This window comes from Vipera berus, assembly GCF_964194415.1.
Source record: "Vipera berus genome assembly, chromosome: 13".
Lineage (NCBI taxonomy): Eukaryota > Metazoa > Chordata > Lepidosauria > Squamata > Viperidae > Vipera > Vipera berus.
Window position 1 is genome coordinate 2361442 of NC_138216.1, and position 23899 is coordinate 2385340.

The 23899-nt window shown below is 47.2% G+C and overlaps 2 protein-coding genes across 2 annotated transcripts; both read left to right on the forward strand.

Annotated features, from left to right (window-relative positions):
* The first annotated feature begins 179 nt into the window (after positions 1 to 179).
* On the forward strand, positions 180 to 11814 carry EIF3B (eukaryotic translation initiation factor 3 subunit B). The gene is made up of 19 exons (XM_081337801.1): positions 180 to 898; positions 2360 to 2552; positions 3060 to 3179; positions 3260 to 3317; positions 3781 to 3909; positions 4475 to 4632; positions 5178 to 5309; positions 5405 to 5471; positions 5758 to 5804; positions 6010 to 6220; positions 6787 to 6859; positions 7506 to 7628; positions 8320 to 8398; positions 9025 to 9163; positions 9579 to 9704; positions 9847 to 9924; positions 10531 to 10639; positions 11054 to 11170; positions 11265 to 11814. Exons 1-18 carry the CDS (start codon positions 181 to 183, stop codon positions 11155 to 11157), a joined length of 2664 nt encoding a protein of 887 aa, XP_081193927.1. The 5' UTR covers position 180; the 3' UTR covers positions 11158 to 11170; positions 11265 to 11814.
* Positions 11815 to 12816: 1002 nt separating this feature from the next.
* On the forward strand, positions 12817 to 23521 carry LOC308673900 (kinesin-like protein KIF19; the record flags this gene model as incomplete). Its single annotated transcript, XM_081337946.1, has 15 exons — positions 12817 to 12924; positions 13367 to 13447; positions 14869 to 14979; positions 17032 to 17119; positions 17500 to 17636; positions 17981 to 18106; positions 18458 to 18652; positions 19238 to 19390; positions 19738 to 19860; positions 20445 to 20604; positions 21080 to 21254; positions 21721 to 21838; positions 22551 to 22821; positions 23033 to 23154; positions 23381 to 23521. 15 exons carry the CDS (start codon positions 12817 to 12819, stop codon positions 23519 to 23521), a joined length of 2109 nt encoding a protein of 702 aa, XP_081194072.1.
* Positions 23522 to 23899: the final 378 nt, after the last annotated feature.

The following is a 23899-nucleotide window of genomic DNA, read 5'->3' on the forward strand; positions in this document are numbered from 1 at the left end:
AACGGAAAACGACTCGAGTGACGTCGTTCTCCTGAACTAAAGGCCAGGAGCGTTTTTTCCTTCCAGCGCCTCTGCTTTCTCCCCGAGAAATGGTTTTGCTCCCGGTCTCGCGAGAGCGGGCGGCGGCGCTCTCGCGCACATGGCCCGGCCAGGGGCGCCGCCTCTCCCGTGCGCGCGCGCATGCGCCCTCCCCTCCTTTTTCGGCCGAGGCCTCCCCGAGCGGCGCGTGTGAGGCGATCGGGAAGGCCGCGCAGCCCCCCCGAGTTTCCCATGCAGGAGACCGAGGAGAGCCTGGCGGCGGCCGCGGCGGCCTCCCCCTCCGACGCCCTTTCCGCCGAGGCAGCCGGATCCGGAGGCGGCGGCGGCAGCGGCAGCAGCAGCAGCAGCGACTCGGAGGCCGATCGGCCGCCGGCAGAGTCGCCTGAGGGGCGGGAGGCCGAGCCGGAGCCGGAACCGGCCGGAAAAAGCGGCGTCGAGGAGGAGGAGGCGGCTGAGGAGGAAGAGGACAAGGAGGGGAAAAGCAGCAGGGACGAAGAAGCCGGGGAGCCGCCCGAGCAGCCGCTTCCTCCCCCTCAGGAGCCGCCGCCCGTGATCGAGGAGCCGCCTCAGTCGCCGCCCGCCCGAGAGGAGTCGCCGGTGGCCGCCGCCAACGAGGCGCCGGGGGAAGAAAAGCCCGAAGAGGAAAAGGAGGAGAAAGAAGAGGAGGAGAAAGAAGAAGAAGAAAGAGGAAGATCCGAGGAGGAGGAGGAAGAAGAAGAAGAAGAGGAGGAGGAGGAGGAGGCGCAGCGGGAGTCCGAACCGGAGCCGCCCCAGCCGCCCCTTCCTCCGCTCGGCCCGGACGAGGACGAGCCCTCCTTCAGCGACCCCGAGGACTTCGTGGACGATGTCGAGGAGGAAGGTGGGAGGGGGGCGGAGGAGGAGGAGCAGGAGAGAGATCAATGGGGAGGGGCTGGGGGGTCTTTTTGGGGGGCAAAAGGGGGGAAGAGAAGGAGAAAGAGCAGCCTCGGCCTTACCCGCCCTCCTCCAGATGTTCCTCCTCTGGCCCTGGAGCAGCTGTTCCGGCTCCTCCGTTGTGCGACGATCCGCCTAGCATGGCTGGCTCAGGAATTCTGGGAGTTGAAGTCCACGAGTCCTAAAAGAGCCAAGGCTCCCCACCCCTGGGCAAGGAGGAGCCCTTGGCACCTGGCTTCCCAGTCAGGGGCTGGACTACAAGGCCCAGGCTTCCCAGCCGGGGGTGGTGGGGTGGGGGAAGTGTTGGGCGTTCCCATCAGGGATGGTGGTGGGCGATGTGGCCAGGAGGAGAGCTGGCTTGGGGTTGGGGAGCATCCCTGCTTCTCGCCTGCTTCCCAGAGGTCCTTCTGGCTTTCCAGGAGCCCCGAAGCAAAGAGCTGATTCCAAAGTCGTACCCAGGTGGTTCGACAGAATAACAGGGTTGGAAGGGAGCTTGGAGGTCTTCTAGTCCACCCCCACCCCGCTCGTGCAGGAAGACCCGTATACCATTTCAGACAAGTGACTGTCTGGTCCCTTCTTAAAAAGCCTCCAGTGATTGAGCATCCTCAGCTTCTGGTGGCAAGCCGTTCCACTGGTTAATTGTTCTCACTGTCGGGAAGTTTCTCCTTGATTCCAAGTTGCTTCTCTCCTTTCCATTCATTGTTTCTCGTCTTGTCTTCTGGTGCTTTGGAGAATAGGGGGACCCCCTTCTTTGCAAAAAAAAAAGCAGGAAGACCCCGCTGGAGCGTTCAGTGTGTGTTGCATTTCACAGGGCCTGGGATGAGGTGTGCCTGCCCCAAGGGAGTTAACAGCTGAGGAAATAGGGAAGCGGTTGTGTCTGTGTGTGTGGACTGCTCTTGTAACATCTGTACAATATTGAGTGAATGTGGTTGAAGAGCTGTTGAACAGGGTTTTCTCATTCATTCAAGCCATTCAGCATAGATAACAAAATGACAGTTTGGAAGCTTTTCAGGTTTTGCACATGGGAAATAATGGCTATAACAGAGGGAAGAATTCAGTGCTAGGGTGGCTGCTGGGCTGGCTTGAGAGTGTTGAAACAAGCTGGAGAAAAGATGAGTCGCAATGCTGTGGGGAATTGTTCAGGGGTTCATCTCAGCAATTACCACTGGCCTGTTAACAAGTCAAATGGTGCAGACCCTCGCTTCCCAAACTTTTCCCTTTATTACCCAAAACCATTTATGAGAAAGTCCTTTTCACCCATTTGGGCTTTACAACGCTCTTTTCTGTTTGCCTTCAGGAGGCTTAACAAACCTAATGTAGACGATTGGCTTTATCTGAGGAATGCAGCCACGGGCTCTGTCGTTCCCAAGACCTTCCTCACTGGTTTCTCTTGTCTCCCTGTCTGCAGAATTACTGGGAGATATTCTGCAAGAGCACCCTCAGGAAGCGGATGGCATTGATTCTGTGATTGTGGTGGACAATGTCCCCCAGGTTGGACCAGACCGCCTTGAGAAACTGAAGAACGTTATCCATAAGTTTTTCTCAAAGTTTGGGAAAATAACCAATGAATTTTACCCAGAAGCTGATGGCCAGACTAAAGGGTGAGTGCTGATGAGGTGCATGTTTCTCGTGTCTTTTTTTCCTGTAGCCAAGTCTCTTCCATCAAGGAAGTGTAAACCTCTAGCCCATCTAGCAAGCCAGAATAGTTGCTGGTGCATTTGTGCATCTCCCAACACATACCTCCAAGCTGACCACCGCTTTATCCTGTTTCCAAGGCCCCTTGCTAAAGTTTTCTTATATAAAATGCTTTAGAATGCTCTCATCGGGCAATAGCCAAGCAAAATCTCGGGCAACTTTTCCTGTGTAAAAGATGGTTGGGAACACACTACACACACATGCTGGAAAGAAAGCAGGGAGAGGAAAGCTGGTTACTTGCTGTGCTCATTGGAGCTTTTCCCACAATGAACATGGTGTCTTGAAAAGTTTAGACAATGAGAATGGTGGCTGGGGGCGGGGCGGAAAGAAGAAAATTTGTGTGCTGCATCGCTTGAGTGGAAGGTGGAATATAAACGTAGGAAATAAATGAACTGTTTTTTTTTTCATTGCAGGTATATCTTCTTGGAGTACACGTCTCCCACTCATGCTCTGGATGCTGTAAAAAACACAGATGGTTACAAGCTGGACAAGCAGCACACTTTTAGGGTCAATCTTTTCACTGACTTTGACAAGTGAGTAGAGTTTTATCTCCACGACTTCCTTAAACACACATGCAAGTATGTATGCGTGACCAATTTTACTGCACTTTCAGGTACATGACAATCAGTGATGAGTGGGAAATCCCAGAGAAACAGCCATTTAAAGATCTGGTAAGTATTCAGAAGACTGAATGGCATGTAGAGATCACTCCAGACGTCCCCAAGACATGATGTCCCTCACTAAGCAGGAGAAACAGATCTTGCCCTAATCAATCTCAGTTTTCGGCAAGAGACACGAGCTCAATAATTTGTACGCATAACACTGAAAGTCCTGAAAATGCAAAAAAACAACAAAAACAAACCCTGCAAGGTATCTGAGTTTGAAGACTGATTTACACGCTGATGAATTGCAGAAATTGTCAAGTTTTGGCTGAGTTGTTGGTGTCCAAATAAAAACAGCAGCAGCACAATTTAAATTCATTTTGCTTGGTTTGCTACAACAGAAGTTGTGTGTCATGGGGACACGGTTTCCTGTCTGGCAGAATTTTTTTTCCTTTTATAATAGAATGTTCATTCTCTGTTTCTTGCAGCTCCTTTCTTCATCTTTTTTTTTCTCCTTTTGATTATTTCCTAGGGGAATTTGCGCTATTGGTTGGAGGACCCAGATTGTAGAGATCAATATAGTGTAATTTTTGAATCTGGAGATCGAACCGCTATATACTGGAACGATGCTAAAGATCCTGTTACAGTTGAAGAGAGACCTGTGAGTGTTTGGGGCAAGTTTCTCTTGACAATGCTTTCTGTGCCAGCGGCTGGCTGTAAGAAGTAATAACATATCTGTGATGAAATTAAATGGTTTAATGGATGCACAGAAAAGGATGATAGGAACATAATAGCCATTGAACTGAGCCGTGAATTTCATCAGTCATAAGTTAGTTTTGCCAGAGAAAAATGTGTTTCGTCCTTACATGATTCCTATTTTCAGAATGAACACCTTTGTTGAAAAACAAAAGGCAAAAATTGTCTGATGTTAGATGTTCTTTATTCACAAGATTTAAGGGATTTTCTACTTGGCCAAAATAGATCACGTTTAGCAGATCATGTCTGTTTTGCATTTGATACCCAATTTTTCTACTAAATTATCAGATCCTCTACAAAATTAACATGCTAACTGTGATGAGGGAAGTTCTGGCAAATGATTTGGGTGCCCTTCTTATTAAAATAGAATTTTTTTAAAATTCCGTGCCAAGTTTTGGAAATTAAACGTTCCTGTGCTTCGGTGTTTAAATATAGTTTGGTCCAATTAATCTAGGCTTCTCTTCCTGCAGCGATGGACAGAAACCTACGTGCGCTGGTCCCCGAAGGGGACCTACCTGGCTACATTCCATCAGAGGGGCATTGCCCTGTGGGGTGGAGAGAAATTCAAGCAGATCCAGAGGTTCAGCCACCCGGGGGTGCAGCTCATTGACTTCTCACCTTGCGAAAGGTATTCCTGAAAACTAGCGGTCAGCGCTTCAGAAGACCAAGCACCTTTGCTTGTTGACAGATTGTCGCTGGATTGCAAAATGCTGGAGTGTGTAATGTTTGCTTTTTTTTTTTTTTTACATTCTCCTTTATGGAAATCTCTTTACGTTCCCAGTTTCTTAGCACCCCTTGAGATCTCTTGCCTTGATTATTTAACTGTGGTTGTGATAACCTTGTGGTGAAGATATTCTGGTCACGGAAGCGTGATTTGTTTGGAATCGCTCCAGTCTGCTCTGCCCGGTCTTAGATGCTTAACTGATCAACTGCAGCGATTCACTGAACAACTATGGCAAGGAAGGTCATAAACTGGGGCAAAACTCACTTCACCACAGAAATTTTGGGCTCAGTTGTCGTAAGTCGAGGACTGCCTGTGTTGTCTTTTCTGAATGAGAAGCTTTGCTTTGATGCCGACTCTTGGTTGTTTGAAGTAATCCTGTCCGCTAAAACCAGCATTAAATGGATCGTGGCATTTATATTCCTGCAATCCGTTTTATTGTCTTTGTGAAGATACCTGGTAACCTTCAGCCCCCTGATGGACACGCAGGATGATCCTCAAGCCATCGTTATTTGGGATATCCTAACTGGACAGAAGAAACGAGGGTTCCACTGTGAAAGCTCCGCCCACTGGCCCATATTTAAGTATGTCTGTAAAAACGATTGTGCTACACTTGTGACTGACTACTGGGAAATGTAAGAGCCCCTCTCGCTAATCCTTTGAAATTTGTCTTGCTCAGGTGGAGTCACGATGGCAAATTCTTTGCCCGGATGACATCCGACACTCTTAGCATCTACGAAACGCCTGTAAGTCTGGTCATGTCTGAACCCAAAAGCGCGAACACACAAAAAAAGTGCACGCTTAGCTCTTCTCCCTCCCTCTCTTTTCCCTTTTGTGAGCCTTTTGTCTGATCGCTTTATTTATATTTATGCAAAAATGAATTCATAGGTGCATTCCCAGGCCCGGGGGTGTACATCAATGTTTTTTGGGACCTTTAAGAGTATCCCTTTTCTAGCGAGAAAATGTCTGTAGGTTAAATATCATCTCAGTGTGAGTTGCAGGATCGTTACGTTGTCTTTTTTTCTGTTCTAGTCCATGGGCCTGCTGGATAAGAAAAGTTTGAAAATCACAGGGATCAGGTGAGTGCTGTCCTTTGGATTCTGCTTGTATGAAGAAGTCGGCGCCTTTCCTAAAATGGAACACATGCACACACACACACACACACACACACACACACGGTCTTCCAAACCCTGAGAAATAAGATTTCACCGTATGGGTTGTTGGGTGGCTGTTTTGGAATGCGCCTTCTCAACTTTGAGATGCTTCTTTCTTACCACCCTTCAGAGACTTCTCCTGGTCCCCAGGAGGAAACATAATTGCCTTTTGGGTCCCTGAAGACAAAGATATCCCGGCGAGGGTGACCCTGATGCAGCTCCCCTCCCGGCAGGAGATCCGAGTACGCAACCTGTTCAACGTGGTAGACTGCAAACTCCATTGGCAGAAGAACGGGGATTACCTGTGTGTGAAAGTGGACAGGACCCCGAAGGGTACCCAGGTATTTGCTTCTTAAAGCACGCTGGTAAAACAGAATATTTGCTTCCTCTTGGGGTGTGCTAAGGCTCCCTTAATTATGACAGGTAGTCTTTGACGTAGGACTTTAATGGAGCCTGGAATTAACAGACCTAGCTGGTCATTAAGTGGATCATCGCATGACCAACCTGACTTTGTAGCAATTTTTGTGGTGGTGGTTAAGCGAATTTCGACGATGGTTAAGCCAACCATATTCCCAAAGGGTTTCTTTGCCAGAAATTGAAGTGTAAACACCAGCGTCCAGTAAAAAGTGCCCCAAATCCTTCACGTGATGCTGCAAACGGTTGCAAATCCAAGCTGGTTGCCAAGTAGCCCAAATGGGATCACGTGACTCTTGGTTTTTGATGTTTGGATCTGACGAAAGCCCTCTTTTCCAGTCCAATGTGCCATTCAGCTTTTGTCTTCCTAAGAGCGCTCTTTACACATGTGCTCTTTTAGATAAACAGTTTGCGATGCACGTTCCTCGCAAGGATAAAATTCTTGGTGAAGTTCCACTTTGGACCAATTCATGCTTTGCTTCCTCCCTCCCAGGGTGTGGTGACCAACTTCGAAATCTTCCGCATGAGAGAGAAACAGGTTCCGGTTGATGTGGTGGAAATGAAAGGTAAAAAGGGCTCCTTTCCCGTAGCGTCCGTGCGATGGTGCAAGATTTCCCCAAACAATCGTGCTTGCTGTCTTCCCAGCTGAATTGCTCCTTGCACCTTTTGGGAGGTGATTTAGAGAATATTAGCCACATCAAAAGTAAAGTATATTCAATATAGCAATAACAAGAGCACTTAGACTTACATACCGCTTCACAGTGCTTTGACAGCCCTCTGTAAGTGGTTTGCAGAGTCAGCATATCTGCCCCCAACAATCTGGCTCCTCAATTTTACCGAGCTCGGAAGGATGGAAGGCTGAGTCAACCTGAAGCCGGTCAGTATCGAACTTCCTGGCTGTGGGCAGAGTCAGTCTGCCATACTGCATGCTAACCACTGCGCCACCACGGCTCTTAATACAACATGCTTTACTTCTGCAACACCTTATCAGCCATTAGCAACACATCTGGTTTATGTCTCAACAAGGGACACTAGATCTGGCAGGTCTGGAGTCCTGTGTTGCTTTGCGTAGAGAATTTTGAACTGAGCCACTGGTGTAACGGTTAAGGCCTCAGATGACATATTCTGCATCTTCCACCTTAAGTGACTGGGGTGCCTCACTCGGCTTAGAGGGCTTCCAGTCTCAGCTGACAAGGTCTTCCTGCCTTGCAGAGAGCATCATAGCCTTTGCTTGGGAGCCAAACGGGAGCAAGTTTGCCGTGCTGCATGGAGAGTCGCCCCGAATATCCTGTTCTTTCTATCACGTGAAGAACAATGGGAAAATAGAGCTTATTAGTAAGTGGAATTTGCCCACGCTCAGTGTGGTGCTGCTTTTGAGTTTGTTGTGATCTTCGGCTGAGGCAAAAGGCAATGGGGACCATTTTTCAGGGTGTGTGTGTGTGTGTATTACTTCTTTTATTCCTTGTTTTGTTGACATCCTGCTCCCAGCTACGTAACTTTGGTTATTACCCATAAATCCTAAATGTGTATAAACGGGATAATTAAAGCATTTCCCACAACATCCCTCGCCACTCCCCAGCTGAATACTAGCGTTAGCATACTTTTGCACTGTGAATTATCTGGGCCCAAGTGGGGCAGGGAAACAGTGGCACAATCTATCCAATTACACAGTTAAAAAGGGAAATTTCTGTGAAGTGGGTTTTTGCAGTTACCCTGTCAAAAACTACATGGCGGTGGGCTTTTCAGCACCGTCTTGAAACTGCCGGCATAAATTAAACCTCTGAATCTGCTAAGCGGTTCGAGCATCTGATTATAACGGAGAACTGCCTGATGGGTGATGACAAATTGGGCTGCTATGCTCCAGTGTTATTTTAAGATCGCCTACTTAATTCTTGATTTGTTAAACTTCCGGAAGCAGCCCTCAGCAGTGGGCCGGAGATGACTCCGGCCTTATTATTCTAGTCTAGCATGTCTGTCCCACTATTTGAAAGTCAAATCAGTTCCGTGTTTTGGATTTTTACCTCAGAAATCTTTGACAAGCAGCAGGCAAACACGATATTCTGGAGCCCTCAAGGACAGTTTGTGGTATTGGCTGGTCTCAGAAGGTGAGCGTTCCACTTCGGGGAAGATTTAAATGATTACCTTGGTTTGCAAGCATTAAAAAAAAAGTGCTATCCACTTCTATGATCACCTAGGTAGCTTATTTCAGACGATTAGAATCAAAGTGAAAATACACATACTCAGGTTTTTCTCCTGAAAAGTAGGAACAGGCTGGCCCCTTTGAAGTTTCCTTCATGTAGAAGCAAGCAGATCCCAACCCCTGGATTTCTATTCAGGCCCCAAACCAAGAATGATACGTGTGAATCTTCCAAACAGAGTTCCTTATCGTTTGACACCTGTAGACAAAACCTTGCCAGATTGAAGTTTCTACTGTCTGCATCTATGATATACTCTGGGAACTACTGAGGCAGGGCTGCCCTCACCCTCCTTCTCTCACACATGGCCTGTGGGCTGAGTGGCCTCTTAGTCCACTCCACACCCCTTCGCTCCTGGGAACCCATTTTCCCACTATGTTCCATCAAGGGAGGCTCCCCAGTGAAGCTTGCAGAGTCTGTAACCTAGACCCAATTTTAGGGAGATGAAGTTCTATGAGAATTTTTTCCCCAGCTTGGTCAACACGTTGAAGGAGGCTAGTGGGATAATCTTGTCTCTCCTCTCTCCCTCTGTTCAGCATGAATGGTGCCTTAGCTTTTGTGGATACCTCTGACTGCACCATGATGAACATTGCTGAGCATTACACAGCCTCGGACGTGGAATGGGACCCCACCGGCCGCTACCTGGTGACGTCTGTGTCTTGGTGGAATCACAAGGTAACCTGGAGGCCGTGTCTCCTGGTCTTTTTTCTCCTGCACAGGCTTGGTCATGGTTACTCAAGATTTCCTTGTGGATGCCATGTTTACCAACCCGTAAATTGAAGATTTCGGGCACGTCATATTCCTTTGTCTTGGCAAGCAGCCAGATCAGTTCATCTGTCTAGATCAGGGGTGACCAACCTTGGCAACCCTTAAGGAGTGTGGACTTCAACCGGCTGGGGAATTCTGGGAGCTGAAGTCCAAACACCAAAGTTAAGACATCCTTGATCTCGATAGAACATCACACTCCACACATTACATGCCAGCCAGGCTGACGTGGCTTCTCCCTCTAACCACTGGGATGCTGAATTCCAGCTGCTGCGGAAGGCTTTTGTCTTGGATGCCCTCACCTGACCCAAACTCTCTTCCTTAGGTGGACAATGCCTACTGGCTGTGGACTTTCCAGGGCCGCCTCCTCCAGAAAAATAACAAAGACCGGTTCTGCCAGTTGCTGTGGAGACCCAGGCCCCCAACTCTGCTCACCCAGGATCAAATAAAGGTGATGCATCCTTTGAGGTTAAGGGGGGCAGCTAGTGACCGTTACACCCCTGGGTAAACTTTCCTTGGCTGAAGGGAGTGGTTTATCTCTGCGTACATGCCCTTTCAGACGTGAAGCACTTCTCTCTCTCTCCTTGCTGCAGCAAATCAAGAAAGATCTGAAGAGATACTCCAAAATATTTGAACAGAAAGATCGCCTGAGCCAATCAAAAGCCTCCAAGGTAAACTGCTCGGGGAGCACGAAGATTATTCGGGGCCATATGGGTCAAGCGTGCCGCCGACTTTGGCCCCCATCAATCTCCGTCCCCTTGGATTGGTCCCTCCATTAGGAATGGACTAACTCGTTAACACCGGGTGGAGCCCCAGCCCTTGGTGTATTTAGCTGGGCTGAATGACTTTATTTGTTTATTTTATTTTATTTTATTTTAATTCCATTTATATCCCGCCCTTCTCCGAAGACTCAGGGCGGCTTACAAGCTTAGCAGTAGCCTTCATTCTATGTATATGCCTGCTTATTAGGGCTTTCACACACGCACCCCAAGCGGCATTATTACAAAGTCAGCTTAATGGCCCCCAACAATCTGGGTCCTCATTTTACCTACCTCGGAAGGATGGAAGGATGGAAGGCTGAGTCAACCTTGAGCCTGGTGGGATGCGAACCTGCGCTAATTGCAGGCAGCTGGTGTTACTTAAGGAGGCATCAGCCCACTGCTCCACCAAGGCTCACCTTTGACGAGGTTTTCCGTGGAGATGCTTAACAAGACGGGTATTCGGGACCGGCAGCTTTGGACAAGTGGACAGTTTAAACGACCCTTTGTTTTTTACAGGAACTGGTCGACAGACGGCGAACGATGATGGAGGAATTCAAGAAATACCGCAAGATGGCTACGGAGCTGTACATGGAGCAGAGGAACGAGCGTTTGGAGCTCCGAGGAGGTACGTAAGGCGGGGAACCTGACGGCTTGTCTTAGCTTTGTCTCTTAACTTCGAAATATACCTGACCAGCCTGGATCTGGGAGCCGAGACCCCAAACGTTGCAGAGCCCCTGGTCTGAAAAGCGAGATTACGCAGGTGTATTTTGAGAAGGAGAGCGCAGTTGGAGGGGGGGGGTTCTATAATATCGAACAGTTTACGTCAGGCCTTTTAATCATCCTGATTGGCCGAATTAGAGGGATGTTAAGAAAACAAAGATTGCCATGGGAAGGTGGTTAAGAACCCTAACCCCGGCCCCATTTTCCCAATTGGAGAACAAGATTTCTGCCTTGAAAACAAACCAGACCTTTAGGACAGCCGTAGACCAGCCTCGTTCTGCCTTCAGATCATCCCCTTTGAACTTTTCCTCCTTTCTAGGAGTCGACACCGACGAGCTGGACAGCAACGTAGACGACTGGGAAGAAGAGACCGTTGAATTTTTTATCAATGAAGAAATTATCACAGTTGCAGAGGCAGAGTAATCCCAAAGCCGTGGTAAGGACCCTTTTCCTCTGAAAAAAAAGGGAGGGCAGGCCGGGAAATGGCGGGTCCGAAAGTGGTAGTAACCCCCTCTTCTCTTTTTCTACAGCACCACCATCGATTGTCCTGAGAAGAGAGTTGTTCCTTTTTCAGGAGATCTCCTCATCTTTGGAAGTTTTTTAAAATCCGTATTTTTTTTTCCTCTCTGGACGGTGACTGCACAGGATCCATTCACTCTGACATACTGTAGTGCCTTTTGGTGCCCAACATCCCCTCCGGGCTCCCTCGAAAGGCACTGCTTTTAATTTTGTATTACTTTACGGGAGAGGGTTCCGTCCAATCTTACCACCGGAATGAGCGACTGCTGCTGCTGCTGCCGCTAAATGCTCTCGGAACATCCGGGATGGCTCCCCGCCCAAAGGCAGCCTTGAGACATTTTTCCAGGATCTTGGGGGAAACTCCAGCGCTTCTGTCTTGCCGAGGACGGTTGCTGCGTCCTGCACCGGCGGGAGCCGGTGTGACCCAAAGACAGGCTCTTCTTTCCAGCGCAACTGGTTGTGTCGAAGCGGCACCGCGGTGGACTCGACTCGGCTCTCCCATTCCGATTGTGACAGGATCTCTCCATGGGTTGTACATTGGAAATAAAGCAAGCCAACACGCATCGTCTCTGGTGTCTTTGTTTGATAATGATAATGATAACTTTATTGTCACTTTGTACACCAATCGGCATACATCAAAATGAAATTTGGTTGCATACAGCTCTCAAAGGGTCACCACCTCCGATATATACTCCTTGTTCGTGGCCCGCTCAAATTTCACATTGTCCATTTTAGTCTCTAGGGAGTGAACGGTGGCAAACAGGACAGATGGAAATGGGGCTCCATGTGGATTAGCCCTCAAGTTAGCTTGTATTCTGACAACCTCGCCTTTTTTCCTTTTTCTGATCCTGACTCTCCCGTGTATTATTCGAGCCATCATCTTTTAAAAAAAAAATGCAGCTTATCTCTGCTCCAGTCAATGCGTTCGTTAAGGGTTAGCCCACTCCCTGCCCTCTTCTGAGGCTGTCGCTGGGATGCTAAAATCCATAAGGAATATTGGGTGCGTGTGCAGAGATGTGCAAAATTCTGAGGTCACACCATTTGGGAACAATAACCAACAATAATAATTGAAAGGGACCTTGGAGGCCTTCTAGTCCAACCCTCTGCTCAGGCAGGAAACCCTAGACCATTTCAGACAAGTTCCAGTTTGTGTGGAGGGAACATTTCAAAGTCCTCTTAACTTGAAATGGGAGCTGTTGGAACAATTACAGAGTGTATTTTATGGCATCTGGTGCGCGTCTAGAGACGTGCTTTGTGGGCTGGCATTACTAATTACTCTCAAAATCTGCTAGCAGAACAGGGACACCAAATGAATCAAGTTGGAAGACTGTGTCGTCGTGGGTTTCAAACCATCCAAATTCGAAGGCCGTCGTTCAATGGTTAACAAATCCAGGGGGCGTTCAAAATCCCCTTTTTTTCCTTGTGATGGGTCCGATTCCTTGCACCTCCCCTGCACCTGTCTTGCATCACCTGTTCTCCACCCCCTGGGAAAATGCCGTTTTTTCCCTCCCTTGCAAGCTGCTCCTCCGGTTCCTTGCAAATTGCTTCGTTCAGGACTGCCAGATGGGTGTCTTGACGCCTTCCGTGTCTCCCGGTGCAGCCCAGAGGAGGAGATTTTCAGGGGCTTCGGCTACTATGAAGGACCTGAGAACAGAAGAACACCAGGTGGTGGTAAGTCCTTCAGAGCTGGTGGGTCACGGCTCCTGTCCTTCCCCATCCCCTCACCCCTGTGAGTTAATCCTGCCTTTCAACCGGGGGGGGGGGTGGTCTGACAAAGAAGATGCCCCCACACACACAGGGGCTCAGCTTCCATTCCCATCTGGGCACAAATGTGTGCGGGATGAGCCCAGTTGAAACAACAAAGCTACCTGAGGGTCAATCTTGACGACCTAATTCCATCTCTTATCTTTGTTCGTGTGATGAAACAAACACAAGGCAATTCCACCCATCTACCCCACTTGGAAAGGTGACATGGCCCAAACGGGCCACTTTTTTCGAAAATGGGCCCCTTGAACATACTCTGTGCCCATGGAGGTTGTGCAGAAATTGGCAAGCGTGAGCCTTGCGGGAATCCCCAAGTTCTGGAAAGCCCAATTCTTGGTCTCGCTTGCAGGTGGCTCTCCGTATTCGCCCCATCAACGCAGCGGAGTTGGAGGAAGGCGCGACGGTCATTGGCCACAGAATGGGGGAGCAGGTGAGCGGGTGAGGGAGGGAGAACAGAGAAAGGGGGTGAGGCTCCGGGTTCCATGGAAATGAAGAAAGCTGCAGAAACTGCATCCCGAATAATATATTTATTTTATTTAAATTATACGTTACCCATCTCCCTCTGAAAAGCAACTCCAGGCTTGCTTGTGCACCAGAGTTGCAAATACATTTATCTCAAGCAATGTTGTTGTTGTTTCAAACTCCACCACTTTTAAGAGGTGTGGACTTCCAACTCCCAGAATTCCGCAGCCAGCATCATGGCTGGGGAATTCTGGGAGCGGAAGTCCACACCTCTTAAAAGTTGGCCACTTTGCAAAAACGTAGTTCGGAAGAGAGCTGCCTTTGTTTGCATGCTCAGCTCTTCTACGGCCCTTAAAGCTTTTTCTACCCTCCATCCTTTTACACACACCCCAAAAAAAAGAAAGAAAGAAAGAAAGAAAGAAAATAAATCAAGGCGCCACCAAAGGGCCAATTCTTAGTGGGGGGAAATGTTGCTTGGCTGCAAATCGTGGTTTATTTGGAAATAAACCCTCCTTTCCAGGAAAATATTTACAAGCTGGAATAGCCGACGGTTAGCTTATGCCCACACAGGCTCAAACGGGGAGGTGGGGTGGATAAGAAGAAGAAGCAGGATAGTTTGGCCTCATATTTTCCCTACAACTTCAGAGATTTTGCTTCTTCCATATAAGGTTCTCGCCCATGGCCAAACATGTTTAATTGGAGCAGTAATTTTGAGGGAGGGGAAGACATCAAAGGAGTTACTGCATGTAAAAGCTAACAGCCACCAGCCAGCCAAAGAAATTTACAAAATATGTAATCAGCCACTAGCATCCTTGGAGAATTGCATTTCGCTATTTGCTATGAGTACTGTACAATCAGAAGCTGGAATACGGTGGGCAAGACATAATATTTGGATCTTCCAAGTCTGTTAATTGGATAAACACCGTCTTGTAATTTTCAGTGGATTTATTGTCCAAATCGGGCATTTACTGTATGTCCCCATATGTTCAGCAGTAATTTTGTTCTGGTTTTTTTTTTTTTAAAAAGGCAGATATGTAATCTACAGTGCAAGCAAGCCCTTTTCTTAATTTTATTTTTTTTTATCTGCAAAGCTGCCAAGGTTTTGTTGGGAAATTGCCTTGACGTAACTCTTCAATGCCTCTGTTGGATGTGTTTCAATGGAGAAGAATAAACATGGCTTCCCCTTTCCCAGCTGGCTGGGGAATTCTGGGAGTTGAAGCCCACCCACCTTAAAGGTTGGAAAACACAGCTGGGAACTCTCCAGGACAGCGTAACTGCAAATGTTTGAGTTTGGATGATCTCCTGGAAACCCTTTCCAGTGCTATGGTTATAGGGAATTTGGTGCTGGTGTCATGGCTATCAACAATTGAATCTACCTCTCTGAAACAGATCATGGTCCTGATGGATCCATCAGAAGACCCAGAGGATATCTTGCGTGCCAATCGATCGAGGGAGAAAACATTCATTTTTGACATGGTTTTTGGTCCTCAAGCAACACAGGTCAGGAGGTCCTTCTTGGCTGAATAACTTGGAAGCTGCTAATCTAACCAGTTTCTCTTTTCCCCCCCCCCTCTTCCAAATCCTACTTCGTGCTAGTTTTAAATGTATTGCTTAGTAATTTTAGGAAGACCCCCCCCCATCAGCCAAGCAACATGGATGTTGTCCTACTCTCTCTTGAAGCCAAATGATGGTTTGGGTGAAACTCCTGCAGATATTTCCTACATAAGCATCCAAGAGAGAATTTACATTTTGTTCGATGGATGTAAACCTCAAGACATTTTATCTGAATAGAAGGTGAAGTTGAACATATAGGGGATGTTCACGTTGGTTTCTCAACCTTGGCAACGTTCAGATGAGCGGACTTCAACTCCCAGAATTATGCTAGCTGGGGAATTCTGGGATTTGAAGCCCACCTCTTTTGCACGTGATCGCACGTACTGTATGTCTTGGTTCTTCTCCTCCAGAACGCATTCAGAATCGATCTAAGCCCAAACCCTCCTCTGCATTTATCAGTACAGATCTACCTCTTGATGTGAAATGAGTGAGATGATGAAATATTAGATTAGATTAGATTAGAATTACATTAAATATTATGTTGGATGTCCTTGCCTCTAAAGTTAAAGAAGATGCTTCAAAGGCTCTGATCTGCCTTTTACTCTTCCTGATGTAAATTTGCCCTCAATTTCTTCTCGTATTCATCCTGTACCTTTGCTCTAAGTCACTGGGGATGAAATTATAGCCTTTTAAACCCACGGTGAGGTTTAAAAGTTGGAACACTCGGGAGAGATGAAGTCATGTTTACTGGGGATGCTAGGTACAGCTCTTGAAAAATTTCCAGTATGAATACACGGTAGTAGCTCTGGAAGCTTATTCTGCTGGGGCCAATTCGGCATCTTCGTGCCTCATTTTGAGTTTCCATGTAAGAAAGAAAATTATTATTTTTTTTTTCAAAAAAAAAAAAGCGCCACGGTGGCCATTTGGTTATTCAAACAAAGCAGGAGCTTATTACAATTAAAAAGGAAAGAAAAAGAACCCTATCCATCCTTCCAATAAGGTAAAGGTAAAGGTTCCCCCGCACGTGCGTGCTAGTCGTTTCCGACTCTAGGGGCCGGTGCTCATCTCCGTTCCAAAGCCGAAGAGCCAGCGCTTGTCCGAGGACGTCTCCGTGGTCATGTGGCCGGCATGACTAGACACCAAAGGTGCACGGAACGCTGTTACCTTCCCACCGTGGTGGTCCCTATTTTTCTACTTGCATTTTTACGTGCTTTCGACCAATAGGATGATGCAAAAACAATACCAGCTTTCTTTCATAGGATGGTTTAGAGTTATAATTTTGAGAATTGCTAGGCACATTGTCTGCTCAGATATATGTGTAAAAATAATATACTTGAGAGAAGGTAGGGAAGAAGGAGGAGAAAAAGGAGGAGGAGGAGGAGGAGGAGGAGGAGGAGGAGGAGGAGGAGGAGGAGGAGATTTTTCCATGTGCCCTTCACAAATGATTCAAAGGCTGCCTTCTCTGCTTTGCTGATGCTGGAGTTTCCTTCAGAGACCTAAGCAGTAGAAAATCTTTTTTCACTCGTGAAGGGTGTGAAGAAGGACTCCAGAGGCGCTAAGGAAATGTGCTAAGAAATGGAGGTGGCTTATTGATCCGGAGAGGCAAAAACCTCCTTCAGCCATGAAAGTGTCAAAACATTTGGTAATGGAAAAGTCCTAACAAGAGGCAAGGAAGCTGTGTTGCTCCTTGGTGGGTTGGACAACTAACACAAAGATGTGTTCATACAATGACGTGCTCTGGGATCCTTAGCCAGGATGGCTGAGGATGATGGGTTTGTTCCCCAATGTAACTGGTTTACGACCATCACAAGTTACAACCGTAACTCCCAAGTTCAATTACGGTCATTACTTAAGGACAACACCCAAAAGAAGCCTAAACACCGTATCACAATACAGTAATCTGGTGGCTGAAACCTGTCGCTTGCCTTGAGAAGCTTAAAGGCATGAATGCGAGTGGTTTTGAAAGGACCCCTGTTTGTCTCCTGTTATCCTTGTTAGGAGGAGGTGTATTTGTCCACTACTAAAAGCCTCATAGAAGGGGTCATCTCGGGATACAATGCTACCATTTTTGCCTACGGGCCCACAGGTAACTAGCTCTGTCTTTTTGCCCAGGTTGGGATTGGGGAAGAGAGAAGGAGATTATTCTCTTTTATGAATTCCACCCAAAACGTACCAGCTGGAACTGGAACTGAGGATATCCATTTTCCTTCCTTCCTTCCTTCCTTCCTTCCTTCCTTCCTTCCTTCCTTCCTTCCTCCCACCCTCCCTCCCTCCCTCCCTCCCTCCCTCCCTATCTCTTCCCTTCTTCCCTTCCTTCCTTACCTCCCTCTTTCTCTCTCTTCCCTTCCCTCCCTCCCTCCCTCCTTCTCTCCTTCCTTCCTTCCTCCCTCCCTGCTCTCCCCTTCCTTCCTTCCTTCCTTCCTTCCTTCCTCCCTCCCTCCCTCCCTCCCTCCCTCCTTCTCTCAGGGGCTGGGAAAACCCACACTATGCTGGGGACGGATTCAGAACCTGGGATATACATTCGTACCCTCCGCGATCTCTTTCAAGCCATTGAGGCCACAGGAGATGAGTGGAATTATTTGGTCTGCGTGTCGTACCTGGAGGTGAGATCACCACGTTTAAAGGTTAGCAAGCGAGAAGAGACCTAGCTTGGAACATCCGATGGGGTAGTAGGAATGAGATCAAACCAACCCGAAATCTTCCCGATCCCTTCACCACAAAAAGGAAGCATCTATCCCTGGAGGAGAGAAGCCCCATCCTCGGGTCCTCTACCCACTTTACATGAGAATGGCCCAGTTGCATTTTGAGGGAGAAAAAGGAATCCAGAAGCAACTGATGGGAAAGATCCAGACTCTGCAGGAATGAATGCCAAGCCTTAGTAAGCAGTTTTGAACCAGACGGACAAAGAGGCAGCTTAGTGTCCTCGCTTCTCCCCTTTTGCTTTCAGGTTTATAATGAAGTTATCCATGATCTCCTGAATCCATCCACAGGCTATCTTGAGCTGAGAGAAGATTCCAAAGGGTGCATACAGATTGCAGGAATAACAGAAGTCTCAACGACAAATGCCCAGGAAGTAAGTATCACCAACCTTCGGCAGTACACAGGAAATGTCCAGGGAGTAAGGCAGTACACAGGAATTAAACCTGTTGCAAGAAATCTCTCTCTGTAGTTGATACAGACAGTCCAAGGAAGAATTGCAAGCCAGATGTTGAATGAGCTCTCTCAGGAGGAAGATTGGGGTCAGACCGAGTTCTAACTCTAGTCAAGACTTGCAGTGAACATTCAAGGGTCTACTTTTTCTAAGATCTGATGAATCGGAGCTAAGAACAAGATTGACTGGGTCTCCTAAGGACTCCAGCAAGTTCTTTGGCTTTCAAATATCCTCCTGACTTTGTAGACATGCAGACCTGTTTGTGTTTTAAAGATTATGGAGTTGCTGACCAAAGGGAACAAGGAACGTACTCAGGAGCCCACGGCTGCCAACAAGACCTCCTCACGGTCACATGCTGTCCTGCAGGTGTCCGTGAAGCAGACCAATCGGGTGAAAGGCATCGGTGAGGAAGTGCGTGTCGGAAAGCTCTTCATGGTTGACCTGGCTGGATCAGAAAGGGCTGCTCAGGTGAGGTCAACCATCCTTCAATTCTCTGCCCAGTGATGTTACCCAGCACTGATGATTTATTTAGTTTGGTCATCAAGGACCCCACAGTCCTCCTCTTCCTCCACTCCACACACCCGACTCCCTTCTAATCCTGATAATGTCATTTAGTTGGGTCAGGAAACATCTGCAAGGAAGCCACCAAGCTCAGAGACCACCAAGGACCCCGCAGGTCAACCCTGAGCTACAAATATTCTATGCTATCAATACTCCACCTCTCAGTGCTCCTGGCTTAATATGGACTTCCCTAAACTTCCTTCTTCTTGCTCTGATCACAGGCTTGGTAACTGAGGGCTGTGGGACGTGTTTGGATACTAAAGAGTCAACCATTCAGTCCATAAGGATCTACTAAGAATATCTATGGCTTCCTAGTTCTAGTTAAAATTCACCTTTCAAGAGGGATATGGGGAAACCCTGCATTAAAACGATACTATCTGATTTTCAGAGAACTTTTCATCACCAAATGTCCTACACCATCTACTGCTAAATCATTCTGGCATTGCTTTTTTTCCTGGTGCAAAAATTAATCTCTTCTTTCCTTCTCCACAGACCCAAAACCAGGGCAAAAGGATGAAGGAGGGGGCCCATATCAACCGGTCCCTCCTCGCTCTGGGGAACTGCATCAATGCGCTGAGCGAAAAGGGGGGCAGCCGAACTCAATACATCAATTTCCGAGACAGCAAACTGACCCGTTTGTTGAAGGTAACAAGCCATCTGAGAAGGATACCTGCACTCACCTCTAGATGCTTGGGGTTGCTTGGAGGTAGGAGAAAGATGATCAGATATACGCGTAGTCCTCGACTTCGCCACTGTTCATTTTGTGACCGTCCAAAGTTACAAGGGCGCTGACAAAAGTGTCTTGCGACTGTTTTTCACACGACCGTTGCAGCATCCCCGTGATCACATGGTCAAAATTCAGACGCTTGGCAACTGGCTCATCTGTATGACGATCCAGGTCATCAGCTGGGAAAGTCCAACCAGTGGGATGGTTGTCCTTCGGTTTGGTTGGCTCTGAGAGTCAGATACTCACAAGAATCTTATCTCTTTAGGATTCCCTGGGAGGCAACAGCAGGACAGTTATGATCGCTCACATCAGCCCCGCCAGCACCTGCTTTGAAGAATCTCGGACAACGTTGATGTACGCCTATCGGGCCAAGAACATCAAAACGAGGGTAAAAGAGAGAAAGAACGGTCGCTTAGATCAGGGGTCCCCACCCACCCCCGGTCCATGAACCAACACTGGGCCGCAGCATGCCAGCAACCGGTCCACACAAACAAGCAAAGCCCCATCCATGGGATGCAGGCAGCACACAAAACCACGCACTCTCTGGTCCGTGAAAAAACCTTTCTCCACGAAACCGGTCCCTGGTGCCCCAAAGGCTGGGGAACTCTGGCTTAGATAAGATGGGCAGGTCAGAAATTTAATAAATCGATAAAAATCAAATGAATAAAGAAAAAAGCCCGAGTGCTGGTGGCTGACATCCCAAAACTGGCAATCTAAGGATAACAAGGAGAACCAAGAACAACGACACCAATGCTTGCTTACCTTTCAATCGAAATTGATTTTGATTTCCGACATTACAGAATTCCTGTTTGAACTAACTCTCAAGGCTTCAAGGTAGGCCAGATCTGAGAAAAGACAATGCAAAGATTACTAGCCTCAGAGCATCATCAATATGATGATTCTTCCCCATCTGGTTTCTCGTTGTTCTTCTCCTTAATATTAATTCGTATTATTGGGGTGCTTGATCAACAGGTAAAGCGTAATCTTCGCAACGTCTCTTACCATATTGCTCAGTATACCAGCATTATTTCTGACCTACGCCGTGAGATTGAATGCTTGAAGGCCAAGGTTGAAATCCAGGAGAAGGAGAAACATCTCTTGAGCACTGGGGCCAAAGATGGGCAAGGTCAAGGTGAGAGTTTGGCCTCTTCTCTGCACTAAATCACTATGTGGTTTTCTTAAAACCGTTCCTATATTTCTGAGATGCTCTAGGTTGCTAAGAAAGACATGGAAAAGAGCGAGAAGGAAGATCAGAGGAACCATCTTTGCAAAATTACAACTTCTTTGGGGGAAAAAAAATTGAAGGGTGGAAGCAGGACCCCTAAATCATCCCTAAATGGCTCCTTGGAAATAACCCTTGACTCTGTTTAACCAGGGTTTATACTTAGTGTGTATAATATTTCATTCTAGAGAAGTGTTTACCAACCTTGGAAGCTTGAAAATAGGTGGACTTCAAGTCCCAGAATTCTGGGTGGCTGGGGAATTCTGGGAGTTGAAGTCCACCCATCTTAACGTTGTCAAGGTTGATCTAGAAGGTAGAAAGTAGCTTGAAAAGTAAATTGCTAAAAGTTGAGGTGTAGAAAGCTCTCCCTTTGTGTCATCCTCAGGGGAGACTCCTCTGGACTTTGAGGAGGATGGCCATCAACAGTTGCAGAAGTTACAAAAACAGCTGGTGGGGGCCTTCAAGGAACAGATGGACATGAGGCGCAGCTTAATGGAGCTGGAGAATACCAACATGGAACTCCACGTAGATACCTCCCGGCACCTTCTCATGATTGCAGAGTGAGCCAAAGGACCTTTTTTTTTGCAACCTATCTATAGTTTGTTGAGGGACAGCAGAATTAGAATGAGAAGGGAAATCCCAGCGAAGCAGCTTCCAGATAAAGACAAGGGGGTCCAGGTCACTGGATATGCTTAAGCAGGAGAAATCGACCATGGTTGCCGAGTTTCCTTTCAGAAAATTGGTCATTCAGAACTGGAGAACAGTCACATATTGTAATTAAGGCCACTGAAGTCAACTCAAGTGTATCCAACTAAAGAAGAACTGAGGTAGACCTCCAAGTTCTGAGCCTGGAACAGGTCTACTCACAATGTCCTTCCTTCCTTCCTTCCTTCCTTCCTTCCTTCCTTCCTTCCTTCCTTCCTTCCTTCCTTCCTTCCTTCCTTCCTTCCTTCCTTCCTTCCTTCCCAGCTGGGAACGTGAGAGAGTTCGCCAAGGTGGCCAAAGTGTCAAAATACACCATCCAAGTGAAAAGGAAGATGCGGTGGTTGACCAGGAAGATTTCCTGGAACCTGTGGAGATCACAATTGCCAGGGAAGAGATAAACACACTGGTGGCAGAGCAGCGGAAAACGGCTGCCTTAAAGGTAACGGCAGGAAGGAACTTTTGCAGCTGGCTCAGAATTCGGCAGCTAAGCTTGGTGTGCGTGCACGTGAACAGAGATCCCATCTTCTTATTTTCATTACTTTCCAAATACGGGGAGCAGTTTTCATCATCAAATGAAAACAAAAAACCGCACTACTTGTTTACTGACATATCTAATAATGATGTTATTGTTTAAGGAATCAATGTTTATTTCCCCAAAGAACTGAGTTTCAAAATGGGGTTAGTCGAGGTTTGCGGGGGATATACCGGTAGTTGAATGTTGATGTCTCATCTTGGGTGCTGTTATGTAGTAGACATAAATTCCAGGTCTTCGTTTTTTGGGGTAAATGCAGGTAGGGATTTTTCAGTAAGCGGTAAGAGGGCACCATCCCAAACTATAACTTTCCGAAAGCTTTGGAATTTATTGCTTTATCAGATTGCACGGCCGGATTTTAAGATGCTACTGTCCATGGTCCAAGCACCAAGGAACCGAAGACGGATCCTTTTTTATGAGCATCGTGGCCACCCTTTTGACTTGGATGTGGCCACATCAAAGGAACGGAGTCGAAACAGTAACAGCTCTTCTCTCCCTTTAGCATTTGAAACCGTCTCAAGATTTAGACCACCCTTCAGAAATGGAGGAAAACTTTGTTCCCATCATCATCCAGTGGTGGGAACAATGGAGACTTCCAAGTTCTCCTTTCCTAATTTAGGCTGACCTGGAGCAGAGGTTGGCAAATGCCAAGAAGAAAGTTTGCCAGATGGAGAGGATGCTCCCCAAACAAACCAGCAGCAGGGACCAACGGGAAGTTCTGAGCCTCTTGTGCAAGACCCACGAACTGGAAGTGGGGAAGACGGAGCTTCAAGCCAATGCTTTGTACAAGGACAACCTCCTTTGCCAGAAGGACTTCATCATCCAGCACCATCAGCAATACCGGCATCTCTGTGAAGAGCTTATCCAACAGCAGTGGTCCCTAATCAAAGGTAGGACTGATATCTCAAGAGCTTTCCCTGATCATGCTTTTCTCTCGCTTCCAGCCACGTTGCACTGGAGACAGCAGACACGGCTCTCCAAAGGGGATTTTACTGCCACGTCACCCTTATCTTTGTAGTCACAGTACACGCTTGTTTCCTCAAGGAACGTGGCCATCTCTTTGGAACCATCAACTCTGGAAGAATTCTGTCTTTTCTGTAGACCACAATATTCCAGTCCTGGGACCGCTGGAAAAACTGTACCACTTATATTGTCACGAGTTAGAGGAAGGGACTCTGGATCGCCTGATGGTGCTTCACTCGCTGATGTCCAGCACGTGGCAGGTAAGACAGAATTTCTCTCCTATTCCTTTGAAATGAGGATTCCTTAGGAGAGCGGACTAGGGGGAAGTTATTGTTATTTATTTATTTATTAAATTTATATGAAACGAGAGCCTTGAGTGATATGGAAATAACGCTAGGTAATGTCAACTTGGCACGAGACACAACCGTCAGCTGATAAACTAAAAGCTTTCATTTATTTTATTTTATTTTTGGTTTTCTGGGATAGTTCCATTCTGGACAGATTCAGAGACCAGATCACAACAGAGAGGAGAATCCAGAAGGATCCATCGATCACAAGAAAGCTTTCCTTCCAGGGCCCAAATTTGAACTCCCCCCAATTATTGTGGATTCAGACAGGTACTTTTGACGACTTTTAGTCAAAAGAGGAAAGGTCCTTTTTCAGAGCAAACATCAGTTGCAGAAATACTCTGATGGCACCTATCAACTTGGAGATGGACACAATTCCTACAGAGAACATTGCGCAACTTCTTTCTAAGTGAACCCATAGAGGCACTTTTCATCTTCTATGTTTGGAGGGCTTCAAAAGGTTTTCCCACGTCTTGTGGCCCCAATTAAATAAACTCAGTTTTGCATTTGTTTTTTTTGTGTGTGTGTTGGGTTTACTCAACCGTGTCTATAATCCAATGACTAGGTCCCCTTCCCCAAAGGAATCTCCCAACTCATCTGCCAGTGTTTTACATTTGTGTTTTACCTTGCATTTTCTTAGTGAGAGTTACCGGTCTTC

What these genes read in the sequence shown, in the direction of transcription:
- EIF3B (XM_081337801.1), top strand. Translation starts at nt 181, where the DNA reads ATGCGCCCTCCCCTCCTTTTTCGGCCGAGGCCTCCCCGAGCGGCGCGT. An exon ending in GGACGATGTCGAGGAGGAAG is followed by an intron (nt 899 to 2,359) that starts GTGGGAGGGGGG and finishes CCCTGTCTGCAG; the next exon opens with AATTACTGGGAGATATTCTG. An exon ending in TTAGCATCTACGAAACGCCT is followed by an intron (nt 5,472 to 5,757) that starts GTAAGTCTGGTC and finishes TTTCTGTTCTAG; the next exon opens with TCCATGGGCCTGCTGGATAA.